Source organism: Microcebus murinus, chromosome 4 (assembly GCF_040939455.1).
Source record: "Microcebus murinus isolate Inina chromosome 4, M.murinus_Inina_mat1.0, whole genome shotgun sequence".
Classification (NCBI taxonomy): Eukaryota; Metazoa; Chordata; class Mammalia; order Primates; family Cheirogaleidae; genus Microcebus; species Microcebus murinus.
Window position 1 is genome coordinate 21101354 of NC_134107.1, and position 22861 is coordinate 21124214.

The window sequence follows — 22861 nt, forward strand, 5'->3', positions numbered from 1 at the left end:
GGCGAGCAAGCTTAGCAGCCCTGCCCCTGTTCACAACGGTAACTTGACTGGGTACGTTTCTCAGTGGAGTTAAAAAAATTTTTTTTAAATATTGACTTTAATGGAACCCTTTTAAATTCAGGAAAAAGGACGTGTGTGTATGTATGTATGTGTATTAACCCCTAGCTGGGCCATCCTTTTCCCTTAAGGGGGTTTCTGAAAGATCTCTGTGCCACATTCTGAGTCCTCAGGGTACAGTTATAAGTCACTGTTCTGGGAAGTGGATGATTAGGAAGGATGGATAGAAGGAGCCATGGGCTCTAAGCCAGTGATTTCCAAGGTGTAGGTCTGGGACTTCAGCTTTGGAATCATCTGGAGTGTTCATTAAAAATACAGATTTCTGGACTCCATTCTAAACTGGTAGAATTAGACTCTGGAGCTTGGTAATTTGCATTGTCAAACAAGCTTCCCTATGATTCTGGTGCATTTGAGAACTGTTCTCATCGGCTGGAGGCTGGAGAGATTGTGGACCTGGAGCTGCTTTAGGACTGGAATGCCCAGTCCTGGTCTAGGCTCTGCAAGGCTTTGGGAGCCAGTTCCTGTAATTATCCAGTGGGGCTGGTCTGGGTGGGGATGAGTCCAGGAAAATGTATGTGCCCAGTTGTGGTGACACCCAGCTTTACAGGAGGCATCTTGTTCTGCTTGGGCCCACTGAGTGGGATTTACTTTGTGGAGGTTTCCCCCACCCCACCCCAGTTCAAGAAAGTTGAAGACCACTTGGCCTAACCTTCCTCTGGTTGTGGCTGGAAGCTTGTACACCTCAGGCCTGTGCCTTGTTCACAGCTGCATCCCCACTGCCCTAACCCCATGCAGGTGCTTGGCAAGTGTTTAAGGAAACCCTGGCTTTAGAAGGCTGTGCTAACCCTTGTGGCCAGGGTCTTTAAAGTTATGGGAACCTGGCCTTGAACCCTCTGAGCTTGTTTCCTGAAGGCCTGTTCCAGCTGTGAGCACCCTGAAAGTCTGATCTTGGGTGCAGGAGCTAAGCCATTCTCATCATGTGAGGTAGGTCTCCAGGCTTGAGTGGGCCATTGGCCCCCACATCCTGATCCTGCCAGATAGGCACCCAAACCCCAAACACACCCCTTTCCCTCCATCCCCTCAGCCTAGTGGCTTTAGACTCACCACTTACCAGACACAAGGGACTTTATTCATTTCACATATTTAACTCTTAGACACAGAGGAAACTTGAAGCAGGTTTTGAAAGTGAAAGTGTCTTCTTACCCACCCTTCTCCGTCCTATCATGGCTAGTGGCTGTCCTCCAGCAGAAGGCCACAGTGGTTATGTCCTCCCAGTACTTGCATCTCAGGTGTCACCCTTGACCATGCAAGGCCCTGCATGGCTATTCATGTTCTCCCCCTTAATGGAGTTGCTGTGAAATGAACCTTATCAGGGGACTAGCAGAGGTTGGCTGAGAAGATACTGCTCTTCCTCAAGAGGTTAGGACTGTTAACAAAAGACTAAGGCCAAGTCCTCTTCCTAGTGATGAAATGGCCTCAGCACAGTCTGTCAGCCTGGGGCCTGACTAGCACCCAGAGGCTGACAGGGCCAGGGAGAGCAGGCTGTTAACTTTCTAGGGTCACTGTTTGGCTTGGCTGATCTAGCACCTCTCTGGCAGGTCTTTGGCCTGGGGCTGTTATTCAGCCTTTTCGCCAGCAGAGGGCAGCATGGCAGGGCGCTGGAGAGGAGGCTGGGTGGGAGCACCAAGGGCTGGCGTGGGAGCAGGGTACAGGGCGCTGTAGGCAGGACCCTTCAGACTCCTCAAGTCTCAGACTCGTCTGTCTCTTCAGTGGAGCCATCGCTCTCTGCATCCACTTTTCGGGAGTGATGGAGGGGCCTCCAAGGGGAGCCAACCCGGGGAGGGGTCCGGGAAGGCAGGCAGCTGGCCTCTGGACTGGCAGTGACCGAGTTGATCAAGCCTGGGACCTGGACCAGCCTGAAGGAGGGAGGAAGAAGCCCAGAGGGCAGTGAGGTGCCTCCTGGTCGGAGACCAGGACCTCCATGCTCACTCTTGCACTTGGGTGAACCCATGGTCTATAGACCCAAAGAACTCAAAGAGGACACCTCAGGCCTCTGCTGGCCCCCATACCCTTCCCTGACCAATTTGGGGTGTTACAGGCAAGTAATGCGGACCAATGAGGGGGCACGGCCATGTCCCACTGTGGTTTGGGCCCCACAAGGGGGCAGCATCGTCCCACTTGACACTTACAGCCGTTCCAGTTCCTCATCCATGGCTGGGTCATGCATCAGATCCCCTTTGTCAGGCAAAGCTCCTAGGAGATAAATGGGGACACAAAACTTAATCTGAGGGTCTTTCAGCCAGGTAGCAGATGCCTCTACACCCTTCACCTTCATGTATGCCTGTTCTGCTGACCATGGGAGGGCTGATCCGAAAGATCTGAAGACTGCTATAGGGAAAAAAAAAACAGTCATGGAACAGAGACCACAGCTAAGGAGACATCCCCAAACAAATGGGGCGATTCTCCTTCAAGACTAGGTGGTGAGTGTGACCTGGTGCTGGGGTCGAGTTCTTCCTTGAGGCCCTAGGTACTGAACTGAAAAGGATATGGCCTAGGCTAATCCTAAAGGTTGGAAATTATCTAATTTTGTGCCCCCAAGTCAGAGTGTCCTACTTTGGAGAAAGATGGTAAAAAAATGCTGCTTCTATTACTGGAAACACAGTGTTACAAAAAAAAAAAAAAAAAAAAAAAAAGGTGCTTCTGCTCCTCCAGGGAGGGGGCCCCAGGGGGTGAGAAGAGAAGGCTGAGTCAGGATCAGATGAAATTATTTTATATGGCCAGGAGGGGAGCTGTCCCATCTCAGAGGTCTCAAACTCTAATCTCTTTGAGTTGGTTGGTTTCTTTAGCTATAAACTAAGAGAAGCTAATTTTTTTTTCTTCTTTGAGATAGGGTCTCACTCTGTCACTCAGGCTGGAGTACAGTGGCATGATCACAGTTCACTGCAGCCTTGAATTCCTGAGCTCAAGCGATCCTCTTGCCTCAGCCTCCCAAATTGCTGGGACTATAGGCATGTGCCAGTACGCCTGGATAATTTTTCTATTTTTTTGTGGAGATGGGATCTTGCTATGTTGCCCAGGCTGGTTTCAAATTCCTGGCCACAAGTGATTGTCCTGACTTGGCCTCCCAAAATGCTGGGAGCCAGCAGGGTGAGCCACCCTGTCTGGCCAAGAAGTTAATTCTTTGATCTTGGGGAAAAGTGAGAGAAGAGAGCCTTGGAAGCTTCCAGGAGCTTACAGTGTGGGAGGGAAGGTGAAGCTGAAGTTTACAGATAGGAAGATTCTCATTAGCAAATTACTGAGGGAAAAGAGCTCACTGGTGGTTTGGAACCTAAACTGGGGAGTCAACACTGCTGGTCTCTAGGAAGATTCAACCTTAAAATTATCCATCTGGCACACCTCATCCAACTCCTTGTCTGCTTCAATTTCTGACTTTTCCAAAATTTTCAGATGATGTCTCCTAGTCCCCTTTGCTTTAAGTAGTTAGTGGTTTTCAAACTATGTCCCACAGAACCCTCTCATTTTGGGGGAGTACCTTGGAACTAAAGCAACAGTGCTACCCCTCTCCATGACTGACCTCAACCTAAGTATCTCCAGATTTCTATTTCATATGCTGACAATGCAGGTGAGAGCTGAGACCACATGCTTCTTCCTGTCTCCCACTCCATTCAACATCAGTGCTCAGTGAAAGTGACTTGAGTGAGTAAGTGGCCTTTTTTTTTTTTTTTTTTTGAGACAGAGTCTCACTTTGTTGCCCAGGCTAGAGTGAGTGCCGTGGCGTCAGCCTGGCTCACAGCAACCTCAGTCTCCGGGGCTCAGCGATCCTACTGCCTCAGCCTCCCGAGTAGCTGGGACTACAGGCATGCGCCACCATGCCCGGCTAATTTTTTGTATATATATTTTTTAGTTGGTCAATTAATTTATTTCTATTTTTGGTAGAGACGGGGTCTCGCTCAGGCTGGTTTCGAACTCCTGACCTTGAGCAATCCGCCCGCCTCGGCCTCCCAAAGTGCTAGGATTACAGGCGTGAGCCACCGCGCCCGGCCAGTAAGTGGCCTTTTTAAAGGCCCTTAGAAAAAGTGAGTTAGTTCAGGCTGTGCCCTAGTTGCTAGTTAGCTTCCTTTTCCTTCCTGGCAGCTGTAATTGGTGGAAAGGAAGTTCCCTAGGAGTGTGAAAGAACACCTAAACAAATTCTCCCCCACCTCCCCCTTTTGATTCCTTCCTTCCTTCCTTCCTTCCTTCCTTCCTTCCTTCCTTCCTTCCTTCCTTCCTTCCCTCCCTCCCTCCCTCCCTCCCTCCCTCCCTCCCTCCCTCCCTTCCTCCCTCCCTTCCTTCCTTCCTTCCTTCCTTCCTTCCTCCCTCCCTCCCTCCCTCCCTCCCTCCCTCCTTCCCTCCCTCCTTCCCTCCCTCCTTCCCTCCCCCCTTTTTTTTTTTGAGACACAGTCTCGCTTTGTTGGCAAGGCTGGAGTGAGTGCCGTGGTGTCAGCCTAGCTCACAGCAACCTCAAACTCCTGGGCTCAAGCGATCCTCCTGCCTCAGCCTCCCGAGTAGCTGGAACTACAGGCATGCACCACCATGCCTGGCTAATTTTTTCTATATATATTAGTTGGCCAATTAATTTCTTTCTATTTATAGTAGAGACTGGGTCTCGCTCTTGCTCAGGCTAGTTTCGAACTCCTGACCTCAAGCAGTCTGCCTGCCTCGGCCTCCCAGAGTGCTAGGATTACAGGTGTGAGCCACTGCGCCTGGCCCCCCTTTTGATTTCTGACTCCTCTTTTGCCTCCTTTCTACTCCTAGTCTAGCCAGTGACCTTGACTACCAACCTCACCCAGTTGAGAGGCCCTCCCCATGCATGTCCCAAGCACAGGCTCAAAATGACCAGACGGGTGGCATGCCCGCATGGGCCCCCAGGGACTTGTGTTCCTGCGTATTTGAGAGCATCCCCCGGCAGACTGTATGTTATGTGAGATAGTAAATATAAAGCATCCAACACCGTACTTAGCCTGCCGTGGTTGGCATTTTACGAATGTTCACTTTCCTTCCCTTGATCTCATGCCCTCAACTGGCAAAGGAAGGGGAATGCTGTGTCTCTTCTTTGAAACTCAGGCACCTAGGATCCCAAGTACACTAGGAGGGTCTCTTAAGAAGAGACACAAGTAAGAATTCCTTAAACTCCAGTAGGGTGGTGGCTTTCTGGCTCTTTCCCTAGAGCAGTGGATGTGGGAGGGGGGAAGGGTGGGTGGAGAAGCCTCAGTGAGAATAAAAGGACAGGCAGGAAAAACTGGGCCAGTGCAGGCTTCCCTCAAGTTTTTTTTCACCTTTTCAGATTATCAGATTATTTTTTTTTCCCTCTAGCATGGAAGAAAGGCCTCCTCAGACACACCTTTGCCCTGTTTGTAAATGGGATTCAGGTCTCTTTGATATATAATCTCTAGAGTCACTGAGTAAATAGCCCTGTGTCTGCCCAACCTGTAGGCCACTCCCCAAAGCAGAACTGGGGATTCTGTGGGGAGGGGCTGGGCACGCCTCTGCCATGGAGAGGCTGCTTCATGTTGGGGCAGGGCCTTGGGTGGGGAGGCTGTCCCTTACCATGGGAATGTGTAAGAGGGCAGTTTTGGGTCAGGCACATTCTAGCTACATGGGACTCAGAGTTTTGCCACGAGGAGCTGAGGCAGAGATGGCGATGTCCCCTCCCCCCACAGAGCTGTGTCTGCCAACAGAGGCCAGCCACTACTGTATTGGGGCCAGTGTGGGTGGCCACAGCTAGCTCATGCTTACCTAGGGCTTGATTGATCCCATGATGCTTTGAGAGAGCCACAAGGAATCCATAGAAGGTCAGTCTCTGAACATTGCTGAGGACTTCTTTAACAAGTGCTGGGGGTGGGCAGCTAGAAGGGAGAACACAGGTACCAGAGTCAAAGACACTAGCAAACCTGAAGGCCATCTTTTCATACATGCCTTCAGGTTTAGGACGATACACAGAGCAAGACCAGGGGACCTGCCTCGGGGGCCCTAAGGCCCTGGGAAAGCATGGCAGATCTCTAGGAGTAGGGCCTTGACTGTAACAGGAAGGGCTGGCGTGTTTATTACTAGTGAACATCACTAGTGCTCATCACTAGTGCTGAGTTCATCACTAGTGTTTTCAGTAGGGAGCAGTAGGAGAGAAGGGAAGAAGAATGGCTACAGGGGACAGCTTCTTGGAGGAGACAATGCTCTGTCTCGAAGGGTATTTTGTGCCACACAGGACAGTTTAACCCTCTTTTTGTGTAGGAAAGTTTTGTACAGTGAATGCTCTTTCTCTAAAAACCCAAAGCCAATCTATCTCTTGGTAAGCTGGTCACCTACAGTTGGTCTTGCCAAAGTGAAACCAATCATTTCTAAATGAGCCAATTGGAAAGCCTTTCAATCAACAAGCTGGTTTGGGAGCAAATGGCACTGTTCTAATTATATTGTGACCATCAGGGGTCCTAGAAGCCCTGGACCAATCAGAACATCCTGCTAGGGATCTGTTCCAAAGCCAGCAGTCTGCAATCCCTGGGGCTGAGGAGGGGTCTGTGCACCCATTCCTCACCTGTACTTGTGCCGGTCACACAAGTTTTCCAGGCACTGGTAGAATAGCGACGCCTCCACTCCCTCCATGCTGGCCTCACCCAGGACTTGGCGCTGGCGGTGTTGCCCACTGGATGACGTTGGCACAATCACTGTATTGGGGTTCTTGCCTGACAGTAGGTCCTGATAGATGGCAGCCACACTGTCCAGGAACTCTGGTACCGTAGGGTGGGGGAGGACAGTTCAGGTGGGGAGGACGTGTTTCATCCCTTCACTGTGTTCTCCCTTCTCTGCTTGTCAGCTCAGCTGCACACCAGCCTCCGCGCTCAGGGCATGGTGTCCTGAGAGCAGAAGCCCTCAGTTCTTTTTGAGCCCCACATTCATAAGAGGGGACACTAATGTGTTTCAGCTCAAATGTCTCATCCTTTAGACAGTTGTTCCTAGACTAGGTGAGAGTCCCCATTACATGCTTTAATAACACCCTATACTTTTGTGTAGCACTTGGCCAATGTTTTCTGTGTGATTATTTATTTAATTGGTCTCCTTGCTGGAATATAAGATCCTTGTATGAAGGCAGGGATCATGCCTTTTTGACCTTTCCTGCCCCAACACCTAGCACTGTGCATGGCACATATTAAATGCCATAAATATTTTCCCAAAGAGTAAACATGTGCATGCTCCCACTGGGAAGCCCCATCTTGTGAGGCCACCTGCCTCTGTAACTCAAGAAAGCATGTTGGAATACCAGTGAGGAACAGAGAAAGCCTGCAAGCTGCCAATTTATTAATCATTTGAAATTATATTCAAATTTTTATAGTTGAGCCATCATTAGTTACCAATGACTTATGGCCCATCCCATCTCTGGCTGACACACACTGTGGTGCAGTGCAATGATGCTCTTGGCCCAGTGCAGCTGGCTGGGAGCACTGTGAGAGGAGAGCCAGGGGAAGCAATGGGGGGAAATGTTCTCCCAGACATGGCTGCTCAGCCCAGGGCCTAAGACCTTCTGCTAAGGAACAGGTGGTGAGACCCCATGCTCTAGGCCCTGCCTGAACAGCTCTTGGCTGCTATCAAGTAAACAGAATGTGGTGCCTAAGTGAAGCCAGGGCTGGCTGGGGCCACCAGTTGGCAGAAAGGCCATCTCCAGGCTCCAAGGACAGCCTTCTATTTACTGGAAGAGCCTGCATTAAACAAGTTTGTTTATCGACATAGTCAGCAATTTCTAAACTCAACATTCCATTTGCTGCTGCTGTGTGTGAGCGGGTATGCGTTTGTATTTATTTGTCTATTTTTATTCCACCTGATTCCAAAGGGATTTAGGGGCACAGCTGGTGGGAGTGTGAGCTAGAACTGGTGTGTGCTTATTAAAGCTGTGGGTGGGGAAGAATGTGTGCCCACACACATGACCATGCACCAAGGGAGAGAACTTTGTAGTAATACAGAAAAGAGGCCAAGAGCACTGGCTTTGGAGTCAGCCTTCTCTTCAAGTCTGGTCTCCACCACTTATTAGCTGTGTGTCTTTGGCTACTTACCTTACTTATGTCTCAAAGGACCTATCTCTTAAGGTTGTTGTAAGGATTACAGTCCTTAGTGCTATGCCTGGGATATAGTAAGTTTCCAGTAAGTAGTGAATGCTATTGATGTTGTTCTTATTGTCATTGCCACTTAAACTGATCTGTTGTGTTGCTGTCTGGAAGCAGTGTGGTTTTCAACGTCTTAAGGAGGCTGAGGAAGTCAGCTCTGCAGACTGAATCTTGTGGCCACCATCAAGAACTAGACATCCTGTTATTGACCCGTGGTGAAGCACACTCCCAAAGGAAGTGGGGAAAGAAGCATGTGTGCCAGGCACACAGATGGAAAGGGCAACAGGGTGGGACAGGGAGAGACACGGTCCTAGACAGGAGCCATTGCATGGCCCTGGAACACTCTCACCTGAGTAGTAAAACTGGATCTGGAAGGCAAAAAGGAAATCTGAAAAAGACATCAAGCAGTCCATGGCATCGTCCATGAGCACAATCCTGAAGTCAGGGGAGGGAGAGGGAGAGAGAGAGAGAGAGAGAATGAGAATGAATGTGAGTGTGGGTGGGGGGAGGGGCAGCACTTGCACCAGTGAGCAAGTGAGCTGTTCCTGGGCCCCCAGGCTCCTCTGGGGCAGCAAGACATTTAGGAGTGTGCTCCCAAAAGCAGACTCCTCCCAGTCACCTCACTTTTTCATTAATTGGACCCTGCCACCAAACTGAACTGACCACACTGTACCAAGAGCAGGCTCTAAGTTCAGTCTTGGTGGCACCAGCTAGTGGACCAAGCATGGGGGTGGGGCAGCAAGCAGAGGGCGCAATTGTAATGTAGCCAAGGTTTCTTTTCATACACTTAGGCAGTGAATCCTTTCATTCTGCAGCGAGGACCATTTAGTTCAAGTAAATACAGCTGATCAGAAAAGGCAAAAAGAACAGCCAAGGGCTTTAAAGGGGTCTTGGCAAATGGTACTGAGATTTAGTAAGTTACCAAAAGGCTAGAACAGTTACAGGCACCTCCATCCTGGGACACAGATGGCAGACAAGGGGAGAGGGCAAAGAGCTACTGGGGACGCTGTACTTGACAGGGTCAAAGAATACACTCCATCTTGTGATGCTGTGGCGGCCACTGCTCATCCTTGGTGTCCACTCTCACAAGGTGGCCACCTCCTGGTTTTTATTGTTCCTCCCACTAGGCACCCACCTCACAGGAAGAAAACCATCTGACTAGTAAAGGAATCAGCCCAAGGACATGTTCATAGTCTGCTCAGGGCCTCATCTGTGAGAGTCCAGGAAGAGAAGTAAATTAGCACTTGCTGGGCTCCATCCATGTGCCCGGCAGGGTGCCAAACTCATCTAGTGGAGTGGAGCTGGGCCCTCAATTTGTTCCTGATTGGGCTCTTCTGGCTTTATGTTTCCTATTGTTTTTTAAATTGTTTCATTTTGCTCTCTGATGTATTTTTCTAAATCTCTCTCCACTGCCTTCCAGTCAGAGGGTCCCCAAATAGCAGCTGGATCAGCCCCAGAGAGAGTGAGCACTGCTTACCTCTGGGGAAGGGGCTTTACAGAGAATTCAGTGTAAGTGGTGCCCCTACCCCAGGAATTGTGCAAGGCACCTGGCCTGTTTCAGATCTCCCCAAAGAGAGAAAGTGGTTCCGATCTAGTCTTTAGTCTAATAATGACAACTATAGAAACAGGTACCATTTACTGAGTACTTTGTGGCAGGTACTGTGTAAGGTATTTTAACTACATTAATTAAATTTTATCCCACAACAATCCTATGAGGTAGGTCTTGTTATTATTTCCATTTTATAAGTGGAGAGTCTTAAGTGTCAGAGAAGTGAGTTTACCCAAGTCACATACACAGCTGGTGAGTTTGCTTGACTCTATAGGCCATGTGTTTTTCCATTAGGTCACACTGTGTATTGATTGATTGATTGACACAGTCTCCTTCTGTTGCCCAGGCTGGAGTGCAGTGGTATAATCATAGCTCACTTCAGTCTCAAACTCCTTGGTTTAAATAATCCTCCTGCTTCAGCCTCCCAGGTATCTGGGACCATAGGCACACACCACCACCCAGGCCTCGCTAATTTTTAAAAACATTTTTTGTAGAAACAGGATCTCGCTGTGTTGCCCAGGCTGGTCTCGTACTCCTGGCCTCAACTGATCCTTCCACTTCGGCCTCTCAAAGTGCTGGGATTATAGGCATGAGCCACTGTGCCAGCCATACTGCCTCTTTTAAAATAAAAGACATAGAACAGAAACACTAACGTTTTATTTCTTAGTTTCTGTGGCTAATTTATCTTCTTTCTTGTCACCTATATCTTAGGGCCTTAATTGTTTCTCATGTGTCTCTTGGTGAGAAAGAAAGCTACCTCCTCTACCAGAGTTCAACACTGAAATTCCAGCTGGAAAAAATTCAAGGCCAGAGGGTGGGAAGAAGCAATGCTGCCAAAGGCCACAGGAGGGTGCCCTGGCCCCTCCATCAGTAGTTCGTGGGACTAACAGTGCCATAGGCCAAGTGGTTACCCCCACTCATAACCTGAGGAGAACCCAGGCAGGCAAAAGGAAGAGAGGGCACAAAGCCCAGTTTCTGACATCTGGATGGAGAGGGAGCAGAGAGATGGCAGAGAGGGGGCAGACAGAGAGGACTGGGTTAGCAAAGACACCGCAACTACAGAAGAAGAGAGAGCTCTCCCAGGAGCCCTCAGGGAGCAAGACCCACCAGCACCTCAAAGATTTTCCTTCTTAGGCTCATCAGGGAAGGAAAGGCCCTGGAGAAGAGAAGCCAGTGACCTCTCCTTCCTACCCTACTCCCAGGTCTAAAGTTAATTACTAAGAAACATCCCCAAGCAGGAAACCACCGCGGGGAGCCAAAGCCTTTCAAGATGTTACATTGGCTTCTCTTGTTTATCATCAGTCTGGAACCCAATGCTCCTGTTTATAGCAGTAACTTCTATTTATTATGTTTTTATCTTTATTTATATTGTGATACAATGAAAATACCATAAAATTCACCTTTAAGAGTGTACAATTCAGTGTTCTTTTTTTTTTTTTTTTTTTTTTTTTTTGAGACAGAGTCTCACTTTGTTGCCCTGGGTAGAGTGCCGTGGCATCAGCATAGCTCACAGCAACCTCAAACTCCTGGGCTCAAGCGATCCTCCTGCCTCAGCCTCCTGAGTACCTGGGACTACAGACATGCACCATCATGCCCAGCTAATTTTTTCTATATATTTTTAGTTGGCCAATTAATTTTTTTCTATTTATAGTAGAGATGGGGTCTTGCTCTTGTTCAGGTTGGTTTCAAACTCCTGACCTTGAGCAATCTGCCCACCTCGGCCTCCCAGAGTGCTAGGATTACAGGCATGAGCCACCGCGCCCGGCCACAATTCAGTGTTCTTTCAAACAATATTCAAAGTTGTACAGTCATCACCACTATTTAATTCCAGAAGTTACCTCCATATGTAATTCTCACTAATCAGCATGCTCCTGAGACCGGCTTTGAAGCAGAGTGCCATGAGCATCTTCCTCTTTAAGCCACAGATACAACTAGAAGCTGCCAACAGGGCACACCTTCCAGCCTCAGAACTGGCCCACAGCTCTCTGGCAGGGCTGTTCTTGAACATTAGCAGCCTCTTAAGACAGGCTGCTGCGGCAGAGGGAGTGCATGGCGTGGAAGGGCAGGCATGCTCTGCTCTCACCCCTGTTGCTCAGTTGGCCTAAACACACTAGTCAGTAGCTCGTGGGACTAACAGTGCCATAGGCACTGGTGAGGAGGCAGCAGTGGGCAAGTTAAGGGAGGGCAATGGGGCAGGGGCATTCTTTCTGAGAGATGTGGTGGATTCCAGCAGGTGTGAAAAGGATTGAGAAGTTTTCTCAATTGCAAACAGTGAGATGGGCTGTTAAAAAGCCAACTGCATCTCAGTGATGACACCACTACTCTGCTCAGCCAGAAACCTGGGGGACATCCTAGACATCTTGGGACTCTCTCCCTGGCCAACCGCCCCAAATCAATTAGTTACTAAGTCCTACTGATACCATCACCGCCATTTCTCTTGAATCCATCTACTTCTTTCCATTTCCACAGCCACCATCTACCTCTATTTTCTGGATTCTTGCCTCCTTCTAACTTAGTCTCCATATACTGTGGACTCAATTAGAATAGTCAGTGTGAATTTGACTGTTTTACCATTGTGTTTAGAACCTGTCTTGGGCTTCCCACTGCCCTTAAAACAGAGACCTCCATTTGGATCCTGCTTAGGAGCCCACATAATCTGTCCCCTGCCTCCCTTGACTCCCACATTGTATTCCAGCCACCTGATCCTCCTGTCCTTCCTCATGCCTTGCAGACAAGCCCATTGCTCTAGTAATGCACCCTTCCCCTCAGGTTCCTCTCCTTACCCACCTGATGCCTATGTATTCTTTGGGTTGCAGCCTCTTGGGGAAGGAAGGAGGAAAGTACCTCCCTAACTCAGACTAGGGGCAGCCTCCCTGCTACTTCTACACGTCTCTGCAACCTCTTGACACTGTTCATGTCTGTCCTTGCCTCAGGACTATAAGATCCACCAAATGACACCTCTGTCTTCCTGCTTGTTGCTTGACTCCATGGTCCAACATTGTGCCTGGCACATAGTAGGCACTCAGTAAGTATCTGTTGAATGAAGGAATTCTTTCTCCTGGCCTGGTGACACCTCGACATTACTTTTAGCTCTGTATATTCCATTTAAGAGGAATAAACTAGAGCTGTGGAGAAAAGGATCAGAGTGGTGGAGAGTCTAACAACCATGACATTGGACAAATGACTGCATTTAGAGCCTTTAGCTTGGAAGAAAAGATTAGGAAGGAAGTGAGGGCTGAGACCCAACTCTTTGTTTGTTTGTTTGTTTGTTTTGAGACAGAGTCTCACTCTGTCAACCTGGGTAGAGTGCAGTGGTGTCATCGTAGTTCACTTTAACCTCAAGGTCCAACTCTTGAAGGGCTGCCTCTGAGGAAGTTGTCACAGGGACCTACAGTTTTGCTCTAGAAGACCTTTTCAAGCTGCCTAGCTCTGGGATAGTGGCCGATTTGTGAAGGAGTGAGCTGCCTGTTGCTGGACATGTTCAAACAGAAGCTTGCATGCTGATATTTCCTAAAGGCTTCTTCCAGCTCTGAGAGACTGTCGTCCCAAGGGTGGACAAAATTGACAGCTTCTCCTGTTAGTGCTGGGTCTAGAAAAGTTTGCTGTTCAGAGGACTGTGGCTGCAGAAGATCCTGAAAGACTTACATAAAAGTGTTTTTAAAACACCGTATGTTGGAGGAACGGGTGGGAAACAAACAAACAAACAAACAAAACACCGTATGTTGTGCTGTCCATCTCCAAATGAATGCTCTGACTCCTAAAAGTTCTGGGCATCTGCATCTTGCTTTGGAATCTCAGAACTGTGGGAAAAGGCAGGCAGGAAGCTATTGGCCTGTCTTTGCCTTTGGTGACAGGGACAATCCCAGGTTGTAGGCCCAATATCCCCACAGACAGCTCCTTCATCCTGAACTCAAACTTATCACCACCCTCAGAGGGCTCAAGGGGTAATCTTCCTGGAGACAAGGTCATCCACATACACTGTTTTCCAGTTGATGGCAGTTGGCTCAAAACTCCTTCCTGCCAGAGGTCTTTTGCTAACGTGCCAGCTGCTCCTGACACCTGGAGGAGCCTGGCCGCTTCTTCTTTGAAGTGGAGCCAACAGGGAGCTGCTGCCAAAAAGAGTCTGTACAAATCTATTGGATCATTGAGGGATCCTTGTGGGCCATGCCTCAGGGCTAGAGAGAGGGACTCTGGGAGAGAAGTCAAGGCACTCTGGTGCAGGCTGGCTCTGAGCAGAACCATGTGTAGGGTGGAGTCCAGGGCAGACAACTGGAATGAAGAAAGCACTTGGCAGAGTCCGAGCTAATCCCTAGGGAGCTGGATGGGCTGGCTGGCTGGCTGGGAGTTAAGCGGGTGCCAAGGAAGCAATAGCTTCCAGCCTGAACCTAGTGACTTGCCAACTTCCTCTTCACCTCTAAGGGTCAGTTTCCTTGGTCTAGTGGCATGAGCTGCACCTATTTCCTGCAGTTCTGAGTTAGATGGCCCTGGGATTAAGTCCCAGCTCTACTGCTCAGTGGCCAACATACCTTTTCTCTTTGAGCCTCAGTTTCCTCATCTGTAAAGAGGAGATAATTACAGTTCCTATTTCACAGGATTCTTGTGAAGAGTCCATATGATGATGAACTTTGCCTCATATACAACTCAAAGTATATGTCAGTTGCTATCAATAAGTGTATTCTATCTGATTTAAGGTGCTAAAAGAGCCCAAATTAGCAAATAAAAATATAGCTCAGAGGAAGTAAGTACTGCCAGTGCCCCAACCAAGCAGAGGCTCTCAGGTGTAAACTAGCTATCTAGTTTTTTTTTTTTTTTTCCTTTTAGTAGCAATGAGGTCTTGCTCTTGCTCAGGCTAGTCTTGAACTTCTGATCTCAAGCAATCCTCCCGCCTCGGCCTCTGAGAATGCTAGGATTACAGGCATGAGCCACCATGCCCGGCCCCTAACTATGTAGTTTTAAATCCACTTTTGGGGGAAGCCAGCCCTCAGCCAGGGCCAGAAAGATGAGCCACCTTCCTTCCCCCGACCCCTTCTCAAGTGATTCTCCTGCCTCAATGAGCCACCTTCCATTACTGGACTTTTGGGTGGTCACATAACTAGTGTTCTCCATGGGGGAAGCTGAAGCGTGTCCCTAAGTCTGGGCTCATAGTACACCTCTGTGGTCTCTGTTTTAACGTCAGGGCCATGAAAGCAAAGCAGTGATGAAACTGGTTACCTTCTCCAGGTGGGAAGAAAAAGGCTGTTGTGAAGGTTTCCTGGGCCACTTCCCGAGGGTTGCCCCTCCTCTGCGCTGCATTGGAGGCAAATTAGTGCTGCACAGGGTGCCTCAAGTCCAGGCCCTCAAAGCAGCATAGGCTGTCCGGGTCACTGGTCTCCCCTGAGTCCAGCCTGCTTCTCTGGGCACCCTAAACCCCACTTGTCCTGCAATGCCTAAGAAGCTTGACCCAGAGGGAGTGGGAAATATTGATAATAAAAATGGTTAATATTCACTAGGGCTTACTCTGTCAGCACTATGCATTCATAAGTTCATTTTCTTCTCGTATAAATCCTATGAGGTGAGTTCAGTGAGTATCTTTACTGAGAACACAGAAAAATTCAGAGGGCTGAAGAAATTTGACCAAGGTTATAAGCTAGAAGCAAAAGAGCTGTAATTCAAACACAGGCCTCTCTGACTCCAGTCACAGTTCCTAGACTACCTGCAGCCACTCCTGGTGAGAAAAAGTGGGCTCTGTGCTCCCCAGTGGCAACAAAACCTTCCTGCTAGTATACCTTCCCTTCTCCTGCCCTTGGTTTGTGACAGCAGCTGCCCCCAGGACTGGAAGCTTAGGCTCCGGGTGCTGCCTATTCTCTGCAGCATCCAGCGGCAGCTTGAAGGCCTCATTATCCCAGAACCTCCCAAGAAGCCTGACAGCTAGGGGTGAACTGCTCTACAGATCTTAGGATAAAGACCCAAATTCAGCATATGGTCTATAAAGCCCCCCTTTCTTTCTGCCCCCAAATGCCTCAAACTCCAGACCCCCTGGCTTTTCCCAGTTCCTCCAGGCCATCATTGGTGAAAGCGCAGTTTCTTTTCCATCGCTGCTCACTTCCCCTAGAGTGCTTTTCCCTCTCGCTGCTGTCTGCCTAAATCCTACCCATCCCTTCTGATTTAAACGAAATATTTAAAACCTCAGAAAAATTACAGAGAATAACATAGACACCTGTGTTCCCACTAGCCAATTTTATTAAACCTTAACATTTTTACCATCCTTGCTTCAGTTTTTAAAAGCTTTTTAAAATACAGCATTACAAGGCTGGGCGCGGTGGCTCACGCCTGTAATCCTAGCACTCTGGGAGGCCAAGGCGGGTGGATCGTTTGAGCTCAGGAGTTTGAGACCAGCCTGAGCAAGAGCCAGACCCGGTCTCTACTAAAAAATCAAAAGAAATTAGTTGGACAACTAAAAAAAAAATATATATATATATATGAAAAATTAGCTGGGCATGGTGGCACATGCCTGTAGTCCCAGCTACTTGGGAGGCTGAGGCAAGAGGATCACTTGAGCCCAGGAGTTTGAGGTTGCTGTGAGCTAAGCTGATGCCACAGCACTCTAGCCTAGACAACAGAGTGAGACTCTGACTCAAAAAAAAAAATAAATAAATAAAATAACATACAGCATTACAGATACCATTCAAGCCACCTGTGTACCCCTCCCTCATACCATTCCTCTACCCTTCTTCCACAGAGAGCACCCAAGATTGACTAAAACTTGGGGGTCTGGCATACTTCTGCATGTTTTTTTTAAATTTTTTTAAATAAATTTTATTAAATTATTTTATTTCTTTTATTTATCTTTTCTTTTTCTCCATAGGGAGACTGTGGGACTTGATTCTGCATGTTTTTATACTATATTAACTCATGTAATGTCTACAGTCCTAAAACATTATACAGCTTTGTTTTGCTTGTTTTCAAACTCTGAGTGTCATTCTGTAACTTGATATTTTGAGATTTGTCAGTACTGATGCATATGTAGCTATTCATTTTGGCTGCTGGATAGAATTCCACAACCAAGACACACTTCTTCATAACAAGGGGAAAATCACCCCTTTTCCCAACTGTTCTGTTTCCTTCTGCAGAGGGTCATGAAGATTGTTCCAATGGTAGCTATTAAAAACAATGCTGCATGTTTCCTTATATCTAGGTGTGGCTCTTGAACTTTTTAGATTTGCCCAAATTGTCTCAAAGTGATTGTAACAATTTACACTTCTACCTGTAGTTTATGAGTTCCCACTGTTCCACATTCTCGCCAATACTTATGACACTTTAAATTTTTTGCCAATTTGATAGCTGTGAAGTGGTATCTCAATTTAATTGACAGTTTCCTAATTTCTAGTGAGTTTGGACATGAAAATATGCCCAAATGTCCATTATTGATGTTCATTATTAATGTTCTTCTGTACATTGTCCATTCATACCTTTGGACTATTTTTCTATTGGGGTCCTTCATTTTTTTCTTATTGATTTTTTTCTTATTGTAGGATTTTTTGTTTGTTTGTTTGAGACAGAATCTTGCTCTGTACCCAGGCTAGAGTGCCATGGTGTCATCATAGCTCCCTTGCAACCTCCAACTCCTGGGCTCAAGTGATCTTCCTGTTCAGCCTCCCAAGTAGCTGGGACTTACAGGTCCACGCCACCACACCTGGCAATTTATAGGAATTCTTTATAAAAAATTCTTCACCAAGTATGCTGACACAATGTGCCTGTAGTTTCAGCTACTCAGGAGGCTGAGGGAGGAGAATCACTTGAGGACAGGAGTTCAACTTCAGTATAGGCAACATAGTGAGACCCTGGCTCTAAAAAAAAAAATTATAATAAAAAAATTTGACAAAAATTCTGGAGATTAATAAATTTTTTTGCAACATGCATTCTTTATTATTGTAGAGAGATTAATAAATGTAAAAAAAAATCCTCTTCCAGTCTCTGGTTTGTCTTTCAACTTTGTTTATGGTTTCTATTGTTGAAAAGAACACTTTAATTCTTAATTCCTTGGTAGTCTAGTGGTTAGCGTTCAGCAGTTTTACTGCTGTGGCCAGGGTTCACTTGCGATCAGGGAATTCTTGTTTCCTAGTTGGTATTTCTCTTTTCTCCTGAATGTCAGCTCTGTGAGGCAAGGACTTTTTATTCATTGCTCTATCCTCAGCACCTGGAAAATGAACACTGCATGGATGAATGCAATTCTGTTTGCAGTCAATTGCATCAGTCTCATCTATTTAAGAATTCTTTTGCTACCTAGTGGCCATAAAAATATTTTCCTCTATTCTCTTTTAAGAGCATTATAATTTTGCATTTCACACTTAAGTCTGTGATCTATGTGAAACTGACTTCTAATTATGGTATGAAGTAGGGATCTAATTTTATTTTTTCTTATGTGGATAACCATTTGCTCCCCAACTACTTACTGAATCACTCCTTTTCCAAACTGTTCTGCAATACTATCATTTTCTACATCAAGTTGTTATAACTGCGCAAGTGTGTTCTGTCTAGTATGATCCATTTGTCTAATCCTTACTCTTAGTGCCATACTATCTTAATTATAATGGCTAGATATAGTTTTTTAGAAATGGGGTCCCTACAGTATTATGTAATTTAGGGCAAAAAGAAAAAAAATAATAAAAAAAAAGAAATGGGGTCTCACTCTGCTGCTCAGGCTAGAACACAGCAGTGTGATCATAGCTCACTGCAGCCTCAACTCCTAGGCTCAAAAGATCTTCCCTCCCCTGCCTCCAAGTAGCTGGCACCATGGGCATATGCCACCATGCCTGGCCAACTTAAAAAAAAAATTTTTTTAGAGATGGGTTCTTGCTATGTTGTCTAGGCTGGCCTCAAACTCCCAGGGTCAAGCAAACCTCCTGCCTCAGCCTCCTGAGTCACTGGGATTATAGGCATAAGCCATCATGCCCAGTTATGGCCTAATATCTTGGTGGTCTTGATATCCATAGGCAAGTTCTTCTCTTACAAATCTTTCAGGTCCCAGACTCAATATCTCTTTCTCATGGAAGGCTATCCATGATCCCCCAGATTAGGTTGGTTCTCCTGTTTATATGTTCCTATAGCACTTCATTTATTTAATGTCTGCTGCTCTATCCATTTGTAAGTTCCTCCAGGGCTGGAACAACTTCTTTTCTGGTCACTGTCATACCCCCTCCACAAAGCACAATGCTGGTACATAACAGGCATTCAATAAATATTTGGTAAGTGAAAGAAGGAAAAGATAATCTGTTTTGGGGAAAGACGTTGTGGTGCAACAGTGATACAGGCAGATATCTGTGCAGAAAGATGTTGTAGGGGAGAGGCAGAAAGAATGCATAAAGCTGTATCCCCAGGACATGGCATGAGGCTGGCAGGTACCAGATGCTCAGTAAGACTTGAAGTCTCAGTAAGACTTGCTCACTTGAAGACTGAATATAGGAATGAAACATCACTCCCCATTCACTAAATTATAATTTTTAAAAATAGGTAATTTTTTGAGGGTCATGTGACAGGTATTTTATATGGATTATCTTATTAAATCCTTCAAACAACTCTATCAGATGGGTGCTATAATTATTTCCATTTTACAGATGAGGAAATTGAAACTTAGACAAGTTAAAAATTTTGATCAAGGTCAGAAGCCAGTAGGTCAAAGGAACTGGTATTTGAATCCAGGGCTGTCTGGCTCCAGCACCTGAGTCCTTCAGCATTAGGCTATACTGCAGCTATGTGACACAGGGACCAGCTGAAAAGTGACTCTCCTGAATGGGGGCGAGTAGCTATGTCTGAAACTAAATTCCCTAGGAGTTAATGTGCTTTTGAAGCAGTATATGTATTCGTAACATAATCAAGATAATAGAAGAGCTTTTTCTATTAAACATAGGATACTCACTAGGGGTGCTGGCCTTTGGTGAGGGGGATGTTAAATAGTGTTTCAGATTACAGAAGAGTAGAGAATGTAACTTATTTTATTTATTTATTTATTTTTATTTATTTTTTTGAGACAGAGTCTCGCTTTGTTGCCCAGGCTAGAGTGCCGAGGCGTCAGCCTAGCTCATAGCAATCTCAAACTCCTTGGCTCAAGCAATCCTCCTGCCTCAGCCTCCCGAGTAGCTGGGACTACAGGCATGCGCCACCATGCCCAGCTAATTTTTTCTCTATATATTAGTTGGCTATTTAATTTCTTTCTATTTATAGTAGAGACGGGGTCTCACTCTTACTCAGGCTGGTTTTGAACTCCTGACCTCGAACAATCCGCCCGCCTCGGCCTCCCAGAATGCTAGGATTACAGGCATGAGCCACCACGCCTGGCCATAATTTATTTTAATCCAGCCAATTCTAAAATGTCAGAATGAAACTGGCAGGAAATATTTTAAATCAGTATTTCTCAAAGTGTGGTTCCCAGGCCATCAGCATCACCTGGGAATTTCTTAGAACTAGAAATTCTTGAGCCCCACCCTGAACTTACTGAACTCTGGGGATGGGGCCCAGCCATGTGTGGTTTAACAAGCCCTACAGGTGATTCTGATGCATGCTCAAATTTGAGAACCACTGCTTTAAATTTTCACCCTTGGAGCACAGCTTCCCAACACTGTGTCAGTTGGGCCTCACGTGGTTTACAGGTGTGATGGTCTCCTTGGCCCAGCTGGGAGGAGGCCAGAGCCTGCAGACCAATCACCAGCAGTCTTGCTTTACTGGACATTTTTGTTATATATTATTTTCTGAGTGCTGTGAAGTGAAAAAGGGCCAGAAAGCACTGCCTTTAGGAATCCAAGAACTTCTCATTTATTTTTTAAAAATCTGGTAATACCGTGTTTCCCTGAAAATAAGACCTACCCATAAAATAAGCCCTAGCAGGATTTCTAACCATTTGTGCAATATAAGCCCTACCCTGAAAATAAGACCCAGCAATGGGCGTGGCTACGCAGCGTATCTGCACAACCCATGCATTTCATCACGGAGCGGTAAAGAAGAGGAGCAGCCCTTCTCATCTGCCCCACCTGACAACTACTATCCCAGCGATGACGGGAAAGGTGAGGGCAGCCCCACCAAGGTTGGCTCCCCCGTCAGGTCCTGGCCATCCTGTGCGTGCTGCAAGCTGAGGCTTTGAGGGGAAAATAACACATTCCCTGAAAATAAGCCCTAGGGTGTCTTCTGGAGGAAAATAAATATAAGACCCTGTCTTATTTTTGGGGAAACACAGTAATAATAATACCAACATTATTATAATGGCAAGAAAATATTCATTGAATGCCTACAATGTGCTAAGAAATTTATATATTTTTTGTTGTAAAAATCTCACGAACACCCTACGAGTTGGTTACTATTATTATTATCCCCATTTTACAGATATAAATACAGGACTTGGAGAAGTTGAGAGATTTTGTTGAGGTCATCCAGTTAAGGGAGTGAAGCTGGAATGTACACCAGGTCTTCCTAATGCCATGGTGCCTGTGTTCCTACAGGTCTAAGTCAATAATACTACTTCTAACATTTATTGCAAGTTTACTCTGTGCCAGCCACCATTTTAAGCACATCATATATTTATTCAATTACTACAACTATTATTATTCCCATTTTACAAATGAGGAAACAGAGGCTCAAAGATATTAAATGACTTTCCCAAGAGTACAAACTAGTAAGTTGTGGAACTAGGATTTGAATCACAAAGTCTGGCTCAACTGCATGCTCTTAACCATCAGGAAAGCTTCCCAGTCCATGGAGGCTGGAGAGATAGAGACACTATAGTGGTCATTTAGGGATAAAATTACTTAACTCCTACAATTGCTGCAGGAATGTGTGAGGTGGAGGGGATCTCTGGCTGGGCTGCTATCATGCAGTCTGTTTGCTCTTTCCTTTCCTGTGTTTCTAGCTCGCACCTGCTGCCCCAGGGCCTGGCCATGATGCTTGTAGCACATAAGGCAGGCGCGTGTGGAGACACCATGCCCCTGAACAGGCTCTGGTTTACAGCTGCCTGTGGATTACATTCTTTTATGCACACATCACAGACTGGAGCCTCCTTCAGCAGCCTGTCCCCAGACCTCAGGGCCCTGAATAAAGTAAGCCTGGCAGAGATGGGAGAGGGCAGTTCCTCTTCTAGCAATAGTCACTGCCTTGGAGGCAGATACCTAGGCATGTGTGTGGAAGCTGGGATCCTGACCTTCAGGACAAAATGAGAATAGCTTAAACAATCAGGAGGCACTTGCTGGGATGTATCTGATTTTTCCACATACATACCAGCTGGAGTGGAGTGGGGAAAGAATGGTATTGAGGAGGTGGTTTGACATAGAAGCTTGATGCTCATAAATAGTCCCCTAATTCTGAATTCTTCTCTAATTTTGCAGCCAGTACCGCGTGGACTTCTGTTATTTATACTTGCATTCCCTCAATTCTCTTGCACTGCTATTAACACGGACTGACTAGGATGCTTCCTCCTCCTCAAACTGAAGGGTCTGAGGTTTCTATCAAATAGGTCTTTAGGTGAGGAGTGGGTAAGCCTCTGGCCACAAACACAGGAATGCCACTCCAGAAGCCCCTTGCTATCAATAATTGTACCAAGTACAGTTACACCTTGGTGTCAAGAATTGGTGGTTCTTACAGGATTCTATCACTTACACTCTAATCCTGCAAAGCTTACAGGTATAAGATTGTTTGGAAAGATCTGGGGAGGAAGGTGGGGCAAATGCAAAACTGTGGCTGCTTGTGTTTAAGAATCACATAGAAGGCTCACTCTCATACGCTTGTCATGTACCTTTCAGAAGTGGGAAAAGCAGACGGTGGCTATTCTGGAGTGAAAGAAACTAAGGTGACCTATCACAAAGAAGTGGCAGCCAGTGACCAGTACCCAAGCAATCCCCTTCTAAATCAAGTTCCTTGAGGGGCAGGAACTATATCTTATTCATGACTGCATTTCTAGTGTGCTGGATCCTGGCACAAAATCAGCACTCAAGAAATATTTGACAAAATGAAGCACTGATACATACTGTAACATGGATGAATCTTGAAAACATGCTGACTGAAGGAAACTAGTACCAAGGGACCACATATTATACAGTTGGAGAATAATGGCTAAGGGGTGTAGGATTTCTTTTTAGAGTAATAAAAATGTTTTAAAATTATGGTA

At 46.5% G+C, this 22861-nt stretch overlaps 1 protein-coding gene across 5 annotated transcripts in view; it reads right to left on the reverse strand.

Annotated features, from left to right (window-relative positions):
• CSTPP1 (centriolar satellite-associated tubulin polyglutamylase complex regulator 1) overlaps positions 1–22861 on the reverse strand; it is a 182458-nt gene that overhangs the window by 358 nt on the left and 159239 nt on the right. For 4 of the 5 annotated variants that reach the window (XM_076001958.1, XM_012789343.3, XM_012789364.3 and 1 more), the window contains 5 exons: positions 8536–8621; positions 6626–6818; positions 5833–5942; positions 2247–2310; positions 1165–1973 (listed from right to left, as the gene is read on the reverse strand). In XM_076001958.1, the coding sequence (XP_075858073.1) occupies positions 1799–1973; positions 2247–2310; positions 5833–5942; positions 6626–6818; positions 8536–8621 (628 nt within the window). In that variant the 3' untranslated portion in view covers positions 1165–1798. Of the gene's footprint in view, positions 1–1164; positions 1974–2246; positions 2311–5832; positions 5943–6625; positions 6819–8535; positions 8622–22861 lie in introns of those variants that run through there. The other variant, XM_012789354.3, reaches the window with a different exon arrangement.